The 14,073-nt window shown below is 34.4% G+C and overlaps 2 protein-coding genes across 2 annotated transcripts; both read left to right on the forward strand.

The window, feature by feature from the left end:
• Nucleotides 1-621: 621 nt before the first annotated feature.
• On the forward strand, nt 622-1,347 carry LOC114182483 (chlorophyll a-b binding protein 1D). Its single transcript, XM_028069359.1, has one exon. It carries the CDS (start codon nt 679-681, stop codon nt 1,183-1,185), a length of 507 nt encoding a protein of 168 aa, XP_027925160.1. The 5' UTR covers nt 622-678; the 3' UTR covers nt 1,186-1,347.
• A 5,368-nt stretch (nt 1,348-6,715) lies between these two features.
• LOC114182484 (chlorophyll a-b binding protein of LHCII type 1-like) lies at nt 6,716-13,899 on the forward strand. Its single transcript, XM_028069360.1, has 3 exons — nt 6,716-7,639; nt 10,839-10,845; nt 13,383-13,899. Exons 1-3 carry the CDS (start codon nt 6,849-6,851, stop codon nt 13,782-13,784), a joined length of 1,200 nt encoding a protein of 399 aa, XP_027925161.1. The 5' UTR covers nt 6,716-6,848; the 3' UTR covers nt 13,785-13,899.
• The last annotated feature ends 174 nt before the right edge of the window (nt 13,900-14,073 follow it).

Genomic DNA, 14,073 nt, shown 5'->3' on the forward strand with positions numbered 1-14,073 from the left:
AAAAATAAATTATAAAAAACATACTTTTCTTCATTTTATGATTTTTTTAAAAAAAAAAAAGCAAAAATCAACCAAATTCTGATCTCATTAGCAAACAATGAACCCTAGAAGTTGGCTCCCTGGCTATTGAATTTAGACCATACATGATGGAGCGTGTTATTTGGTAAATAAAAGTCCCAATATATTATTACCTATCTAATTATTTTGCAACAGTGCCATCGGAGAAACCAATTCACATACATTTGAATTTCATTGTCCAACTCCAACCACATAAAACTAGACCAGCTCACAAAATGCTACGTGAATTGTTATCTTGGTTTGGCTTCTCTACACTTTTACCATTCTCTAACTTTAATATCTATTCATTATACACAGCCAATCCAAAATCACACATGGCAATTTCTCATTGGATAAAATAGATATTGAATCATATTTTATGAGATGCTTCATCTGTTGGTAGGGTTTCCAAAACAAACCGTTACATATCCATAAGTGATATGAAAAGCAGCATGTGGACAAAATGGATGCAGGAAACCAATAGAAATTGAGTAATAGATCTCCAAAAGATAACAAACCCTTTCTTCTTCTTTATCCTATATATATCATACGCCTCTCCCATCAACAACACCCATTCACTTTACTAACCTTTTTCACTTCTTCATTCTACAACATATAGCAATGGCCGCTTCCACCATGGCTCTCTCTTCACCGTCACTGGGGTGTGTGTTCCCTGAACTGTTGGCCCGGAACGGTGTGAAGTTCGGGGAGGCGGTGTGGTTCAAGGCTGGGTCTCAGATATTCAGTGAGGGTGGGCTTGACTACTTGGGCAACCCAAGCCTGATCCATGCACAGAGCATCCTTGCCATCTGGGCCACACAGGTCATCTTGATGGGTGCAGTGGAGGGTTATCGCATTGCCGGTGGGCCTTTGGGTGAGGTCACTGACCCAATCTACCCGGGTGGGAGCTTCGACCCATTGGGCCTTGCTGAAGACCCAGAGGCTTTTGCTGAGTTGAAGGTGAAAGAGTTGAAGAATGGGAGATTGGCCATGTTCTCCATGTTTGGTTTCTTCGTTCAAGCCATTGTCACTGGCAAGGGTCCTTTGGAGAACCTCGTTGATCACCTTGCCGACCCCGTCAACAACAATGCCTGGGCCTATGCCACAAACTTTGTCCCCGGAAAGTGAGAAAAAAATGACTTGAGATCGATAATTTCATTGTTATTGGTGACATACATTTGATACATTTGAAACAATGTGAATTATACATTGTGTAGTTTTATAATATTGTTTATGCACTTTATTGATCACACATGATGCATTATATATCAATTAAAAGCTTTAATTGAATTAATAATGTATGATGTTCTACATCCATCATATAGAATCATATAGAAGGTGAAAATGTTCTGATAATGAGTTTGAAATCCTAGTTTACAAGTAGTTATAGATTTATTATATTATTTGATATTTTCTTTATCGGACATATTAATTAATTCTAGTTATTGTAATTTCATAACATACGAGAAATTTATATGACCTAATCTAGCGTGTCACATATAATAGGAATCAACAATATAAGTAAAAGACCCAATCGATATCCATTAATAATCACATTCGTATAATTTTTAGTTTAAACTTAATATTCCTCTCCTTTTATATATATATATATATATATATATATATATATATATATATATATATATATATATATATATATATATATATATATATATATAGGGCCCTAACACCGTTGATAAGTGTCTAGAATACATAAAATTTCATACAAACTTGACATTTATCATGCTTTAATTGATCATATTTTGTAAGAAAACAACTCATTTTAGTTTATAATTACATAATGAAGTTCTAAAAGAAGAAAAATAAGAAATTGATGATTTTTTATGATTTTGCAGCAATATCTCAAAGAATTAAAAATGATGTAGCTAAGCCTCAAAATTCACGGCTGAGCTCCAGTAAGGCGGTCAAGGAAGAATATAGAATATGACTTTTAGAGTTGAACCACAATGAAATGGTGCTCAACACTTAAGGTGGTGCATGGCTAAGCCTAGAGAGATGTGCTCAACACTTAAGGCAGTGCATCACTGAGCCACAAGAGAATGTGCTCAACACTTAAGGCGGTGCATGTCTTAGCCACGAAAGAATGTGCTCAACACTTAAGGCGGTGCATGACTGAGCCATAAGAAAATATGCTCACCATTTAAGGCAGTGCATGGCTGAGCGCTAAAAGTTGGGCTGAGCACCGCCAAAAAATTCCTATAAATAAAGAGCTTGGGTCCTCATTTCAAGCATTGAGTGGAAGCTCCACAATGTAGGAATATGGTAGAATAGGGTCTGTGAGGCACAAGGGAGGTTCTCTTAGTGTAGATCTTATGTGTAGATGTTGATGAAATTGCATTGTAATATTCTATGAGTAGCTAAACTCCCTCGTGTCCAGGTTTGATGTAATCAATCTGATCTATTCACTTCTACTTCTTCGGTATTTATCTTTGCTTTCATTCAATTGCTTGTGGTTTGATTTATGCTTAATGATGATTTGATCACTTATATATTTAATTGGTTTGGATTTTGAGTTGGGAAACCGGTCTCAAACTGTAGTCCAATCAAATCATCATACATGTACTGGATTCCCCATGACATACCAGAGTGGATGCTGGAGGAGAGAGTCTTGCACATTAAAGCAAGGACTCATTCTACTAGGAGTTGAGGAATCACACTAGGGTTTGGAGTCTTTAGGTTCTAGTGTATCAAGGATGAACCTAGATCTACATAGAAATAGTACTCCCAAAACATTGAATGATTTGCATAGTAAGTAAACAAGATGGTAGTGGTGTAGTAGAAAAAGATGAGATGAAATCAATTCATTCCCTACTCCACTCAATCTATCTAATTACTATTATTTTTATTTACTTGTACTATGTATCAATCAAAAAACCCAAAAATCAAACTATCAATATGCTTGCTAAATCCATGTGGATACGACACTTGTTGATACTACTACATGCCAAAAGTTGCTAAAGCTTGGGTCTACTTCTTACATGAAAAATCTGAAGCATTTGTTATGTTCAAAACATTCAAAACTTATGTTGAAAAAGAAGTTGGTGTGTATATCACTTGCTTGAGGAGAAATAAAGGTGGTGAATTTTCCTTAAAAGAGTTTGAAATTTTTTTAATGGTCAAGGAATTTCCAGGCCATTATCTACGACCTATACTCCTAAGCAAAATGGAGTCGCTGAAAGGGAAAAAAAGATGATCTTGAATTTCGTAAGAACGGTAATGAACGAAAGGCATGTTACAAAATTATTTTGGCCTGAAGTAGTCAGATGGGGCGTACATGTATAAAATAGAAGTCCAACTTCAGTAGAAGATCATAAAACCCTAGAAGAAACATGGAGCAGTGTCAAGCCAAAAGTTGACTATTTTCGCATCTTTGGATGCGTAACTTGTAAGACCCGAGAAAGTTTAAATAATTAAATAATTAATTATTTAATAAATGCGAGTAGTAGAAGTCTTTATGTCATTTAATGTTAATTTTTGTGATGTGGAAAAGTACTAGCTCAAGCAAATTTACTTTGACCATCTAGCAAAGCTTGGTCGAAATTCCAATAGTTCTAGGCAACTTCATGGTAGTTGCAAGGAGACTTGTTCACTTTCTAGAAGACTTATTCTTAAGCCAAACTTTAAAATTCATATGTCTTACCACACACATCTATTTGCAAATCCCTATGGTATACATATATATATATATATATATATATATATATATATATATATATATATATATATATATATATATATATATATATGTGTGTGTGTGTGTGTGTGTGTGTGTGTGTGTGTGTGTGTGTGTGTGTGTGTGTGTCTAGAACAACATGTAAACATTTGAGCTCAATCCAACGATAAATAAAATTGGACTCTCACCTTGGATGTTTAATTGGAAATCCTAACAGTCAAAATAAAGATAAATGTCTTATGAACGTTCTGTTAATATTTAATCCTGATCCAACGATTAAGGAAACAGGAATAAATACTTTACCAAGGTAACCTAGAACTAGAAAGTATGTGCAAACCTAACTTTTTACAATAAACTATGGGAATTAATGCTCCTTTCATACACCTCAAATTCGAAATCCCATCGGTCATTGTGAAGAACTATGTTTTAAGAATGCTCTATAAAAGTTACAACCTAATCCAATGGTTAACGAAGCCTTAATCTCAATGCTACTTAGACACTCAAAAATAGCATAAAAAAATCACCATTTACTTTGTACAAATTCCTTCCTCATAATTTATCAATTTACTTATGAAATCATAAAATTACTTCATACTACATATTTAAACAAGAAAGTTAAATATAATTAACATAAAATAGAATGCGTTACACTTGGAGCCTTGAAAACCCAATATTGCATAAACCATTCAGTTCAAAACGCCAAAAAAACCCAATGAAGGAAGGAAACAAGTTGCATTTAAGTTTAAATGAAGAAAAACTCGCCTTCGTTCACATCGTCATCGTTGTCGCACCTACTGGGTCACTAGGAAGAGAAAGTACGAAAAAATAATGACAAAGGATTATAGCGAAACAAAAGTCGAAACACGACAGATATTGGGGAAACAAACATCCAAAGACGACGAAGCTAGGACTGCCAATGTCAAATAGGATTTTGACGTTTGATATGAAATGGGTGATGTGGAAAGCGTTTTTTTTATGTTAGTGCCTTTTCTTAGGAATTATTATGATATCTTAAGAAAGTGTGGGAGGAGGATAACAACTTTGTATGCTTGCTAGCAATATCATCAACATGAGTAGTTAAACTCTCTGGTATTGAGGTTGGATGTAATCTATTTTGGTTCTCTATGTTGTTACTGTTCTATCTATAATATTGTTGTTATTCATTGTTAATGATTTGGTTTGTGCTTTTATGCTTGGATGAATTGATCACTCATATTATTTAATTGGTTTGGATTGAGTTGAAAATTTGGTCTTGAATCTAAGGTCCAACCATCTAATCCGTTTAGATGCTAGGAAGAGATTTAAATGTTTTAGTTGAATAAAGTCTTGTACTTAAAGAAGGGTTCATGCATCAATGCTTAAGGGATCAATGTTGTGCTTGAGATCCTTAGGTTCCAAACTCAAGGAATTGATTCAGATTTATCTTAGAATTTTCAGTAACAATGAATGATTACTCTATTATTTGATCAATTAGTAAAATTGCAGTTGATGAAGATAGATGAACTCCAATCTTAATACACATTTATCTGTTGATTACTTTCAGTCTTTTACTGTTTGTTTAAGTCACTCACAAGATTACCATCAAAATTGTGTATAGCAAATTAAAACAAAGTTAGATTACTTGAATATATGTACAAGTCTTTGTGGATACAACACTTGTGTGTACTACATCTTATCTAGTGCACTTGCTGAGATTAGAACAAAGAGGTCAACAATAGTCCTCTTAACCCAACTACGTTAATTTGTTTTTTTTTACGTGCTAAACGAGATTTCAAGCTAGTGTTTGAGTTATTTACATTGTTTGACTTGTTCCAACTCAAATGTCAGCCTGAAATGTAGTTTAACACAAAAGAAAAATTTAACGTCATTGGGTTAAGAAACTAAATTTATCCATTTTTAAAGTTTGAGGACAAAAAATTATAGAATTTTAAGACAAAAAAGGATTTCAAATTCGCAACCATGTTTATAGGCTACAAAGATCTTTAACTGTAAATTTTAGAATATGAGAGTCGACTAAGTCACCACTAGATTGATTTTATTTCAATATTTCATTGATGTTGGCTTACCCACATTACTAGAATCAATGCTAGATAATAAACACCATCATTTTAAGTAAAGATGACAACTACACAAAGTAGTATAAATTTGAATTTCACAATTTTATTTCTATTCTAAAAACTTATTCCCGTTCTAAATATTAGTTTAAGTATAACTGCACTCGTATTTCTTTTACTATTTTAAATATTAATTAAATAATTTTTCATAAAAATAAAAATCACAACAAATAAAACATGATATTTAATAAATAAAAATTATTCAATATAAGTCTTAGAAATGAATTATGAAAATTAAGGATTAAAACAATATTAATATAATTTTTTAATATTACTCAACAAATAAAATATGTTTTAACATTTATGAGTATAAGAATGATAACGATTATATATATATATATATATATATATATGCATAAATTTTTAATTTAAATTGAAACAAATTTTAACAATAATTGCTAAAAACCGATTTACCCCCACATAATTTTAACATATATAATTCTAACATCTTAATGTTTAGGAATATAAAAGTGACGCTACGAGAAAATTGGCGTCCATTTTTTGTTTTTGTCCTTGCATTGCTAATAGTTTATTATCTTATGTTTAAAAGCTTTGAAGTTAACTACTTTCTTTCAAATTATCAACTCCTTGACTAGCTAGCTAGTTGCGAAAGTATTTTTCCAATATTTAATATGGAGTCACAATTATGCGCAAGTGCTTTCACTTTGATACCTATTACTTATTCAATCCAAACTATCCAAAAAAAGTCGTACGTGGCAATATCTAAGAGGCATGTGACGATATATGGTAGATATGTCATCCAACCTAAGGAGTACGAGAAGAAGCATGTGGACATTAAATATCCTTCAAATCCAAACCAATAGAAACTCAAATACAGATCCCCTACGATTTTAAGATAACAACGCCTTTTCTCGATTAAACTATATATATTGCTCCTCTGACCTTTCTCAAATACAACAACCACCATCACTAACCATTCTCACTTACAAACCTTTTTCAGTTCTTCATTCTACAACACTGCAATGGCCGCTTCCACCATGGCTCTCTCTTCACCGTCACTGGCTGGCCAAGCCATCAAGCTCTCCCCTTCCACCTCGGAGCTCTCCGGTGGAAGGATTTCCATGAGGAAGACGGCCTCCAAGTCGGTTTCTTCCGAAAGCCCATGGTACGGCCCAGACCGTGTCAAGTACTTGGGCCCATTCTCTGGCGAGGCCCCTTCGTACTTGACAGGGGAATTCCCAGGTGACTATGGGTGGGATACCGCCGGACTTTCTGCTGACCCGGAGACATTTGCGAAAAATCGTGAACTGGAAGTCATCCACTCTCGATGGGCGATGTTGGGGGCATTGGGGTGTGTGTTCCCTGAACTGTTGGCCCGAAACGGTGTGAAGTTTGGGGAGGCGGTGTGGTTCAAGGCTGGGTCTCAGATTTTCAGTGAGGGTGGGCTTGACTACTTGGGCAACCCAAGCCTGATCCATGCACAGAGCATCCTTGCCATCTGGGCCACACAGGTCATCTTGATGGGTGCAGTGGAGGGTTACCGCATTGCCGGTGGGCCTTTGGGTGAGGTCACTGACCCAATCTACCCGGGTGGGAGCTTCGACCCATTGGGCCTTGCTGAAGACCCAGAGGCTTTTGCTGAGTTGAAGGTGAAAGAGTTAAAGAATGGGAGATTGGCCATGTTCTCCATGTTTGGTTTCTTCGTTCAAGCCATTGTCACTGGCAAGGGTCCTTTGGAGAACCTCGCCGATCACCTTGCCGACCCTGTCAACAACAATGCCTGGGCCTACGCCACCAACTTTGTCCCCGGAAAGTGAGAGAACCTGTAGTGACACAGAAGATCAAGAAAGAACTTGTGAATTTTATGTTATTTAGTGTAATATGCATTGCGTCTTTATAGAGTGGATGTGAATTATATTATTATAAATTGTATGTCTCTCTATTGTTTGTGTACTTCACTAACCAAACTATCTAAACTTTGAACATTAGAAAATGAGTTAGGCTCTAAAATCTAAAGCAGTAAAAACTAAAATGTCATGCTTTAGAGTTGGTTGATTAATAGGTTGTTGTGGCTGAAGGGAGGTTATGAATGCATATCAACTGGTATCAGCGGTCAAGTTCCTTCCTGAACACACTCTCCTTCGGCAATAGTGGAAGAAATGGAAGAAAGCTTAGAAAAATGCATTTCTCAAATACATTCTGTATCAGAGTCTTTCCACTACATTTTTGCAGAATTGGTTTTGTTAATTAGTTAGTTGAGTTAGTTAACCAACTTTAAATAACCAAATATCATTCCATTATACATCATTGCATTCAAACACAAGCAGCTGTCACCTTTCAGAATTATAATCTTGTCCTAAAAGAGTACATAATAACTTATTCACTGGAATTCTTAGTTGAAAAGAGCAAGCAAGTTCTGAGCGTACACTTGAAGCACCATATCTGCTTTCTAACATTTCAGTAGACAATAAAACAAAGGCAAAACAAAGCAATCATCAATAAAGTTTTCAAAGTATAGCAAACTGCTTCATTTTCTGAATCTATTCTTCCATAATCAACAATCATATTAAAACTCTTTAAACTGTAAACCAACCACATAACAGTCAGCTTTCAAGGGTTACACAGGCCAATCCCAAACATTTAACATCAGTTAAATTGCAACAGCATGAATCACAAACTTTGTTGTAAGTTGGGGTCACCAAAAGTCAATATTTTCTACTGCATTCACACAGAGAGGGGCTAGGCTTTGCAGCAAGATATGCTCTTTGAAGAGCCAAATCTTGTTCCTTCGTCCACCCTTTCCCTATTTCATCGCCATTGCGCTTTCTCTTTTCTCCATTTCTCCCCTTCTTTCTTTCTCCGCCAAAACCCTCATTACAAACAACACAATTTTCTTCTATTTTAACTCCAACGTTCACTCTATTTCCACCCTTCTTTCTTCCCCCACAAGCACTCTCATCTGAAACGACACCATTTCTGATGGTTTCAACTTTGACCCTCATCCCTTTCCCCCCCTTCTTTTCTCCCCCACCAATCCCTTCATCTGAAACGACACGATTTCGTTGCGTGTTAACACCATCCCTATTCTCTCTCTCCCTCTTCCTCCACCAAACCCCTCATTTCTTTCTCTCTTTCTTCCTCCTCCAAACCCCTCATTAACCAACACGCTTTGGGATTTTCTTTATGCACAAAAGAGAAATCTTACCTAGCCGCCGTGAACGCAATGCTCTGCCACAAATCCTTCTCTCTGGTGCTCCAAATGCATTGGAAGGTTCTGAAACAAGACAACAAATAATCCACGCACGCGAATGGGGATTAAAATGCTCGACAAGGGTGTTTCTTCCATCAACCCATCAAATTTCTACCAGCACCTCATCACAGGCTCCGAAAATAGGCTCCGAAAAATTTGATCCGAAACAGGGGTGGGTTAAGTTTCTTTCGAAAAAATTTTTTAGAATTGATTGTGGAAGGGTATTGGGAGAAATTTGATCGGGTGCAGAAAGAAACACTCCTTCGTGGTGCAGTGGAGGATTTCCGCATTGCCAGTGGGCCTTGTTAATGACCCAGAGGCCTTTATTAATCTGAAACTTAAATGACAAATCTTGGAGATTTCTTGCTGCACCACATTCTGAAATCCAGGTCAGGATATCGAATTCTGAAACTTAAATAATATATATATATATATATATATATATATATATATATATATATATATATATATATATATATATATATTAATTATTAATATTGTGAATTGCTTAATATAATTTAATGTATTTTTTTAAGTATTATTTTTATTATAAAGAAAACATACTATGAAATTTATTATTAGTGAAATTCATTTTAGAATATTTTTTTATATGATTCGAATATAAAATTTTGTATAAAACATTGAGAAAGTTTCATTTGGACCAGCAGTATTGGCATTTTGTTAACATAAAATTAATAATGTACTGATTTATTAAATGACTTCAAATAATATACAAATATTGGAAGGGTTTAATTATTTTAATTAAAAAAAATATCGAGGCATATATGTTCAATCATTCAAACATAGTTGTGAAAGTTGGGATGAGAATGGAGAGAATTTTTTAGCAATAAAACTTGGAAAAGTAATCACAATAGTAAAGAGAACTGAAATGATTATGTCTTAATTAAAGAAAGCTTAAACTTCAATAATTGAAACAATCTCAATGGTGAGAGTCTTTAAAAACAAAGATTGCAAACATGGTTATCAATTTAATACTATTTTATTCATGGATCATTCTTCATTCTCGTAAAGACCTCCGTGATTGAGAAAAAGTTTTATACTTAAAATGATGGATTATAATTACAATACAATAAATTATACTTACTCATTTATATAAGGGACTAAATATATTTATTTCTCCTTTCCCAAACAATTGGTGATGTGTGTTTGGGGATGTCAATCATCTTATTGTCATTATGAATGAGTAGGGATTCATGAACTCATACACATCACTTAACCCCGCATTCTTAGTCACACCAAACATATACCTAAATGCAAAATATTTATTTAATATATATATATATATATATATATATATATATATATATAACTAGATAAAATAATTAAATATAAAGAATGGTTAAGAGACTTGTTAGGTTTTTAGTGAATAATTTAATAGTTCTGCAGTAAAATAATATTCCTAGTTTTATGGGATTCTTTTTCTGTTTCTTGACAAGTCTTTTGTTAGTGGTTAAAAGCAGTATACATTTTTCACTTTTCAGTTTTTGTCATGTATAGTTATTTAATAGTCATGAATAATTCAATAAAATAGAGTGCTTTCTTCTAGTATTTTTTTTCTCTACTATGTTACTTTACAAGACTTACATCATCTATGACTGAGTAATTGTAATATTCAATTCTTGGTTCTTCGTCACAAGTTTTAACACATCTTGCATGTACATGTAAAATTGGATCTCACTATTCCTCTCAAATACAATAAAATCTCATGGAACCATCATCGACTCTTCGCATTTGATGTTAGCAAGTTGGTGTAATACACCGATCAGATTGTCCACAAGTAGAGAAGGCTTCTTTGTGGATTTAGGATTTTCCTTTCAATAAAACTGTTGTTACATGAAAAACAATTTAAGCAACTTTGAACTTAAATAACATGGAAACATAACAATAAAGTGGTGTAGGTTACAAAATCCGTACTAGGGAGTCTACAATAGAACCAACCAAATGTTTAGACCAAGCGAGGAAAGATTGAATAGACACAAACATGTGACACTGTACATACACGAGGCACGACATTAACCTGACATGTCATATTTTTTTTTAAAGAAAAATCGAAAAAAAAAATTAAATAAATAAATTGAAAATACTACAAAGTAACATATGACATGTAGGGACACGACGTTAAAGTCAATATAACAAAAATAACTGAATTAGATCATTTTTAAAAATTAGAAAACTAAATTGAACCAAATAAAAATTAGAGGTCTTATTGAATTTTTCATATGAATTAGAAGACCAAAATATAATTTTAGCCTAATTAATAATATTTGGAACGAGAAAGGAACCTAAGAACAGGAGAGAGCGAGAACAAGAACGATAATGAGAGCGAGAGCAAGAGCGAGAGACCATGATATATTCATGTTATCAAGGTATAGGTTTCGATTATCCTAAAATCGGAGCCTATAATAATGCAAATAATTTTAAAATATCACTTTTTTTTTAATCAAAGCTTATAAGACAAATTTAAATAATATTTTGCATTAGTGATTTTATCATATAAAAACTATTTTTAAATTAAATAAATTTATTTCATTTGTATCATGATAATGAAAATATGATTATCTCCATCTTCTGGGAGGAAACATTATATAATTTTGAGGGAAATCTTTATGGATCCTTTCTTTTAAGTAAACTTGTGATTTTTTTACCGTCTTCCATTGACACTCTTCCAAGGGTTATATTGATACATCACAAGTGCATTCCTCTTGTTCAGCAAGCGTGAGGTTGCTAATATTTTTATTTTAGTAAAGAAATATATGATTTTATTAAACAAAACAAGTACACGATATACATAGAAAAAAAAAAACGTGTAATAACTTATTTTTATAAGTATAGAAGAGAGAGTTTAAGAAAAACACAAAATAAAATTTTATTACTTTTATAAGTATATCATGTATTTTTATTAGTATAATATAAAATAAATTGATTATTCATTTATCTAAGTACTTTATCTCTTTAAATTTAGAAAATTACTTTGTATAGGTTTTCGAGTTATTTTTCTATTTTTTCTTTCTTCAAAGCACACATGTTAGAAGAAAGATAAGTCTAGGATAATCAAAAACCAACCAGTTTATTCTTTTTTTTCTTTTATGTAAGTTTTTCCCTTTCTTAAAATACCGAGTTCCCTAATTTTGTTTTCTTATGTATATGTAGGCTGTTACTTGCATGTGAGGTTTGAGAAGAAAGGATGAGTCTTTACTGGTTTAGATTTATAATGATGTGGATAATTTTTTTAATCCAGTTTCTTGCAATTAAGTTAGAACTTCATTAAATCTTCTCTTTTTTTTAACCATTTTAATTTTGTTAACTTGAACTAAAGTGATTAGAAACCGATGTTAGATAACTAAGGATATTTGTTCTTAGCTTTATGTGATTTTTTTTCATTGTTGGTGATGTTGAATGTAATGTTTTTTTTAGGACTGGGAAATTTTAATCAATTAAACTAACACATTTATTTTAAATTGAAATTGAAGTAAATAATTAAACTAACATTTCATTTCAAATGCTTGCTTTGAAATCAGTTCATTTTACTCGACCATGTAAAATTTTTGAGTTTTTATTTTCTAGCATAATTCACATTGATACCTATTTCTTATTCGATCCAAACTATCCAAAAAAATCCTACGTGGCAATGTCTAAGAGGTATTTTATGATTGTGGTAGAGATCTCATCCAAGTAAGTAGTACGAGAAGAAGAATGTGGCCATTAAGTATCCTTCAAATCCAAGCCAATAGAAACTCAAATGCAGATCTTCTAAGATGTTAAGATAACAACCCATGTTCTCGATTAAACTATATATATTGCTCCTCTACCCTTCCTCAAATACAACAACTACACCATCACTAACCATTTTCACTTACAAACCTTTCTCAGTTCTTCATTCTACAACACTGCAATGGGCGCTTCCACCATGGCTCTCTCTTCACCGTCACTGGCTGGTCAAGCCATCAAGCTCTCCCCTTCCACCCCGGAGCTCTCCGGTGGAAGGATTTCCATGAGGAAGACGACCTCCAAGTCGGTTTCTTCTGGAAGCCCATGGTACGGCCCAGACCGTGTCAAGTATTTGGGTCCGTTCTCCGGTGAGGCCCCTTCTTACCTGACCGGGGAATTCCCAGGTGACTACGGATGGGACACCGCTGGACTTTCTGCTGACCCAGAGACATTTGCAAAAAACCGTGAACTGGAAGTCATCCACTCTCGATGGGCGATGTTGGGGGCATTGGGGTGTGTGTTCCCTGAACTGTTGGCCCGGAACGGTGTGAAGTTTGGGGAGGCGGTGTGGTTCAAGGCTGGGTCTCAGATATTCAGTGAGGGTGGGCTTGACTACTTGGGCAACCCAAGCCTAATCCATGCACAGAGCATCCTTGCCATCTGGGCCACACAAGTCATCTTGATGGGTGCAGTGGAGGGTTACCGCATTGCCGGTGGGCCTTTGGGTGAGGTCACTGACCCAATCTACCCGGGTGGGAGCTTTGACCCATTGGGCCTTGCTGAAGACCCAGAGGCTTTTGCTGAGTTGAAGGTGAAAGAGTTGAAGAATGGGAGATTGGCCATGTTCTCCATGTTTGGTTTCTTCGTTCAAGCCATTGTCACTGGCAAGGGTCCTTTGGAGAACCTCGCTGATCACCTTGCCGACCCCGTCAACAACAACGCCTGGGCCTATGCCACTAACTTTGTCCCCGGAAAGTAAGAGAACTTACAGTGACACAGAAGAACAAGAAAGAACTTGTGAATTTTATGCTATTTTGTGAAATATATGCATTGTGTCTTTCTAGAGTGAATGTGAATTATATCATTATAAATTACATGTCTCTATTGTTTGTGTGCTTTATTAACCAAACTAACTAAAACTTAAAGCGAGTTAGGTTATAAAATCTAAAGGAGTAAAACTAAAATCTCATGTTTTGAACCTTGTATCCTTAAGGTTCTGTTCGCTTGAGAAGATGAATTTAGGGGAGAGTATGAAGATGGATTTATGT

Source organism: Vigna unguiculata, chromosome 4 (genome assembly GCF_004118075.2).
Source record: "Vigna unguiculata cultivar IT97K-499-35 chromosome 4, ASM411807v1, whole genome shotgun sequence".
NCBI lineage: Eukaryota > Viridiplantae > Streptophyta > Magnoliopsida > Fabales > Fabaceae > Vigna > Vigna unguiculata.

Bases quoted from the DNA above. Each gene is read 5' to 3' on its own strand.
- LOC114182483 (XM_028069359.1), top strand. From the start codon at position 679: ATGGCCGCTTCCACCATGGCTCTCTCTTCACCGTCACTGGGGTGTGTG.
- LOC114182484 (XM_028069360.1), top strand. From the start codon at position 6,849: ATGGCCGCTTCCACCATGGCTCTCTCTTCACCGTCACTGGCTGGCCAA.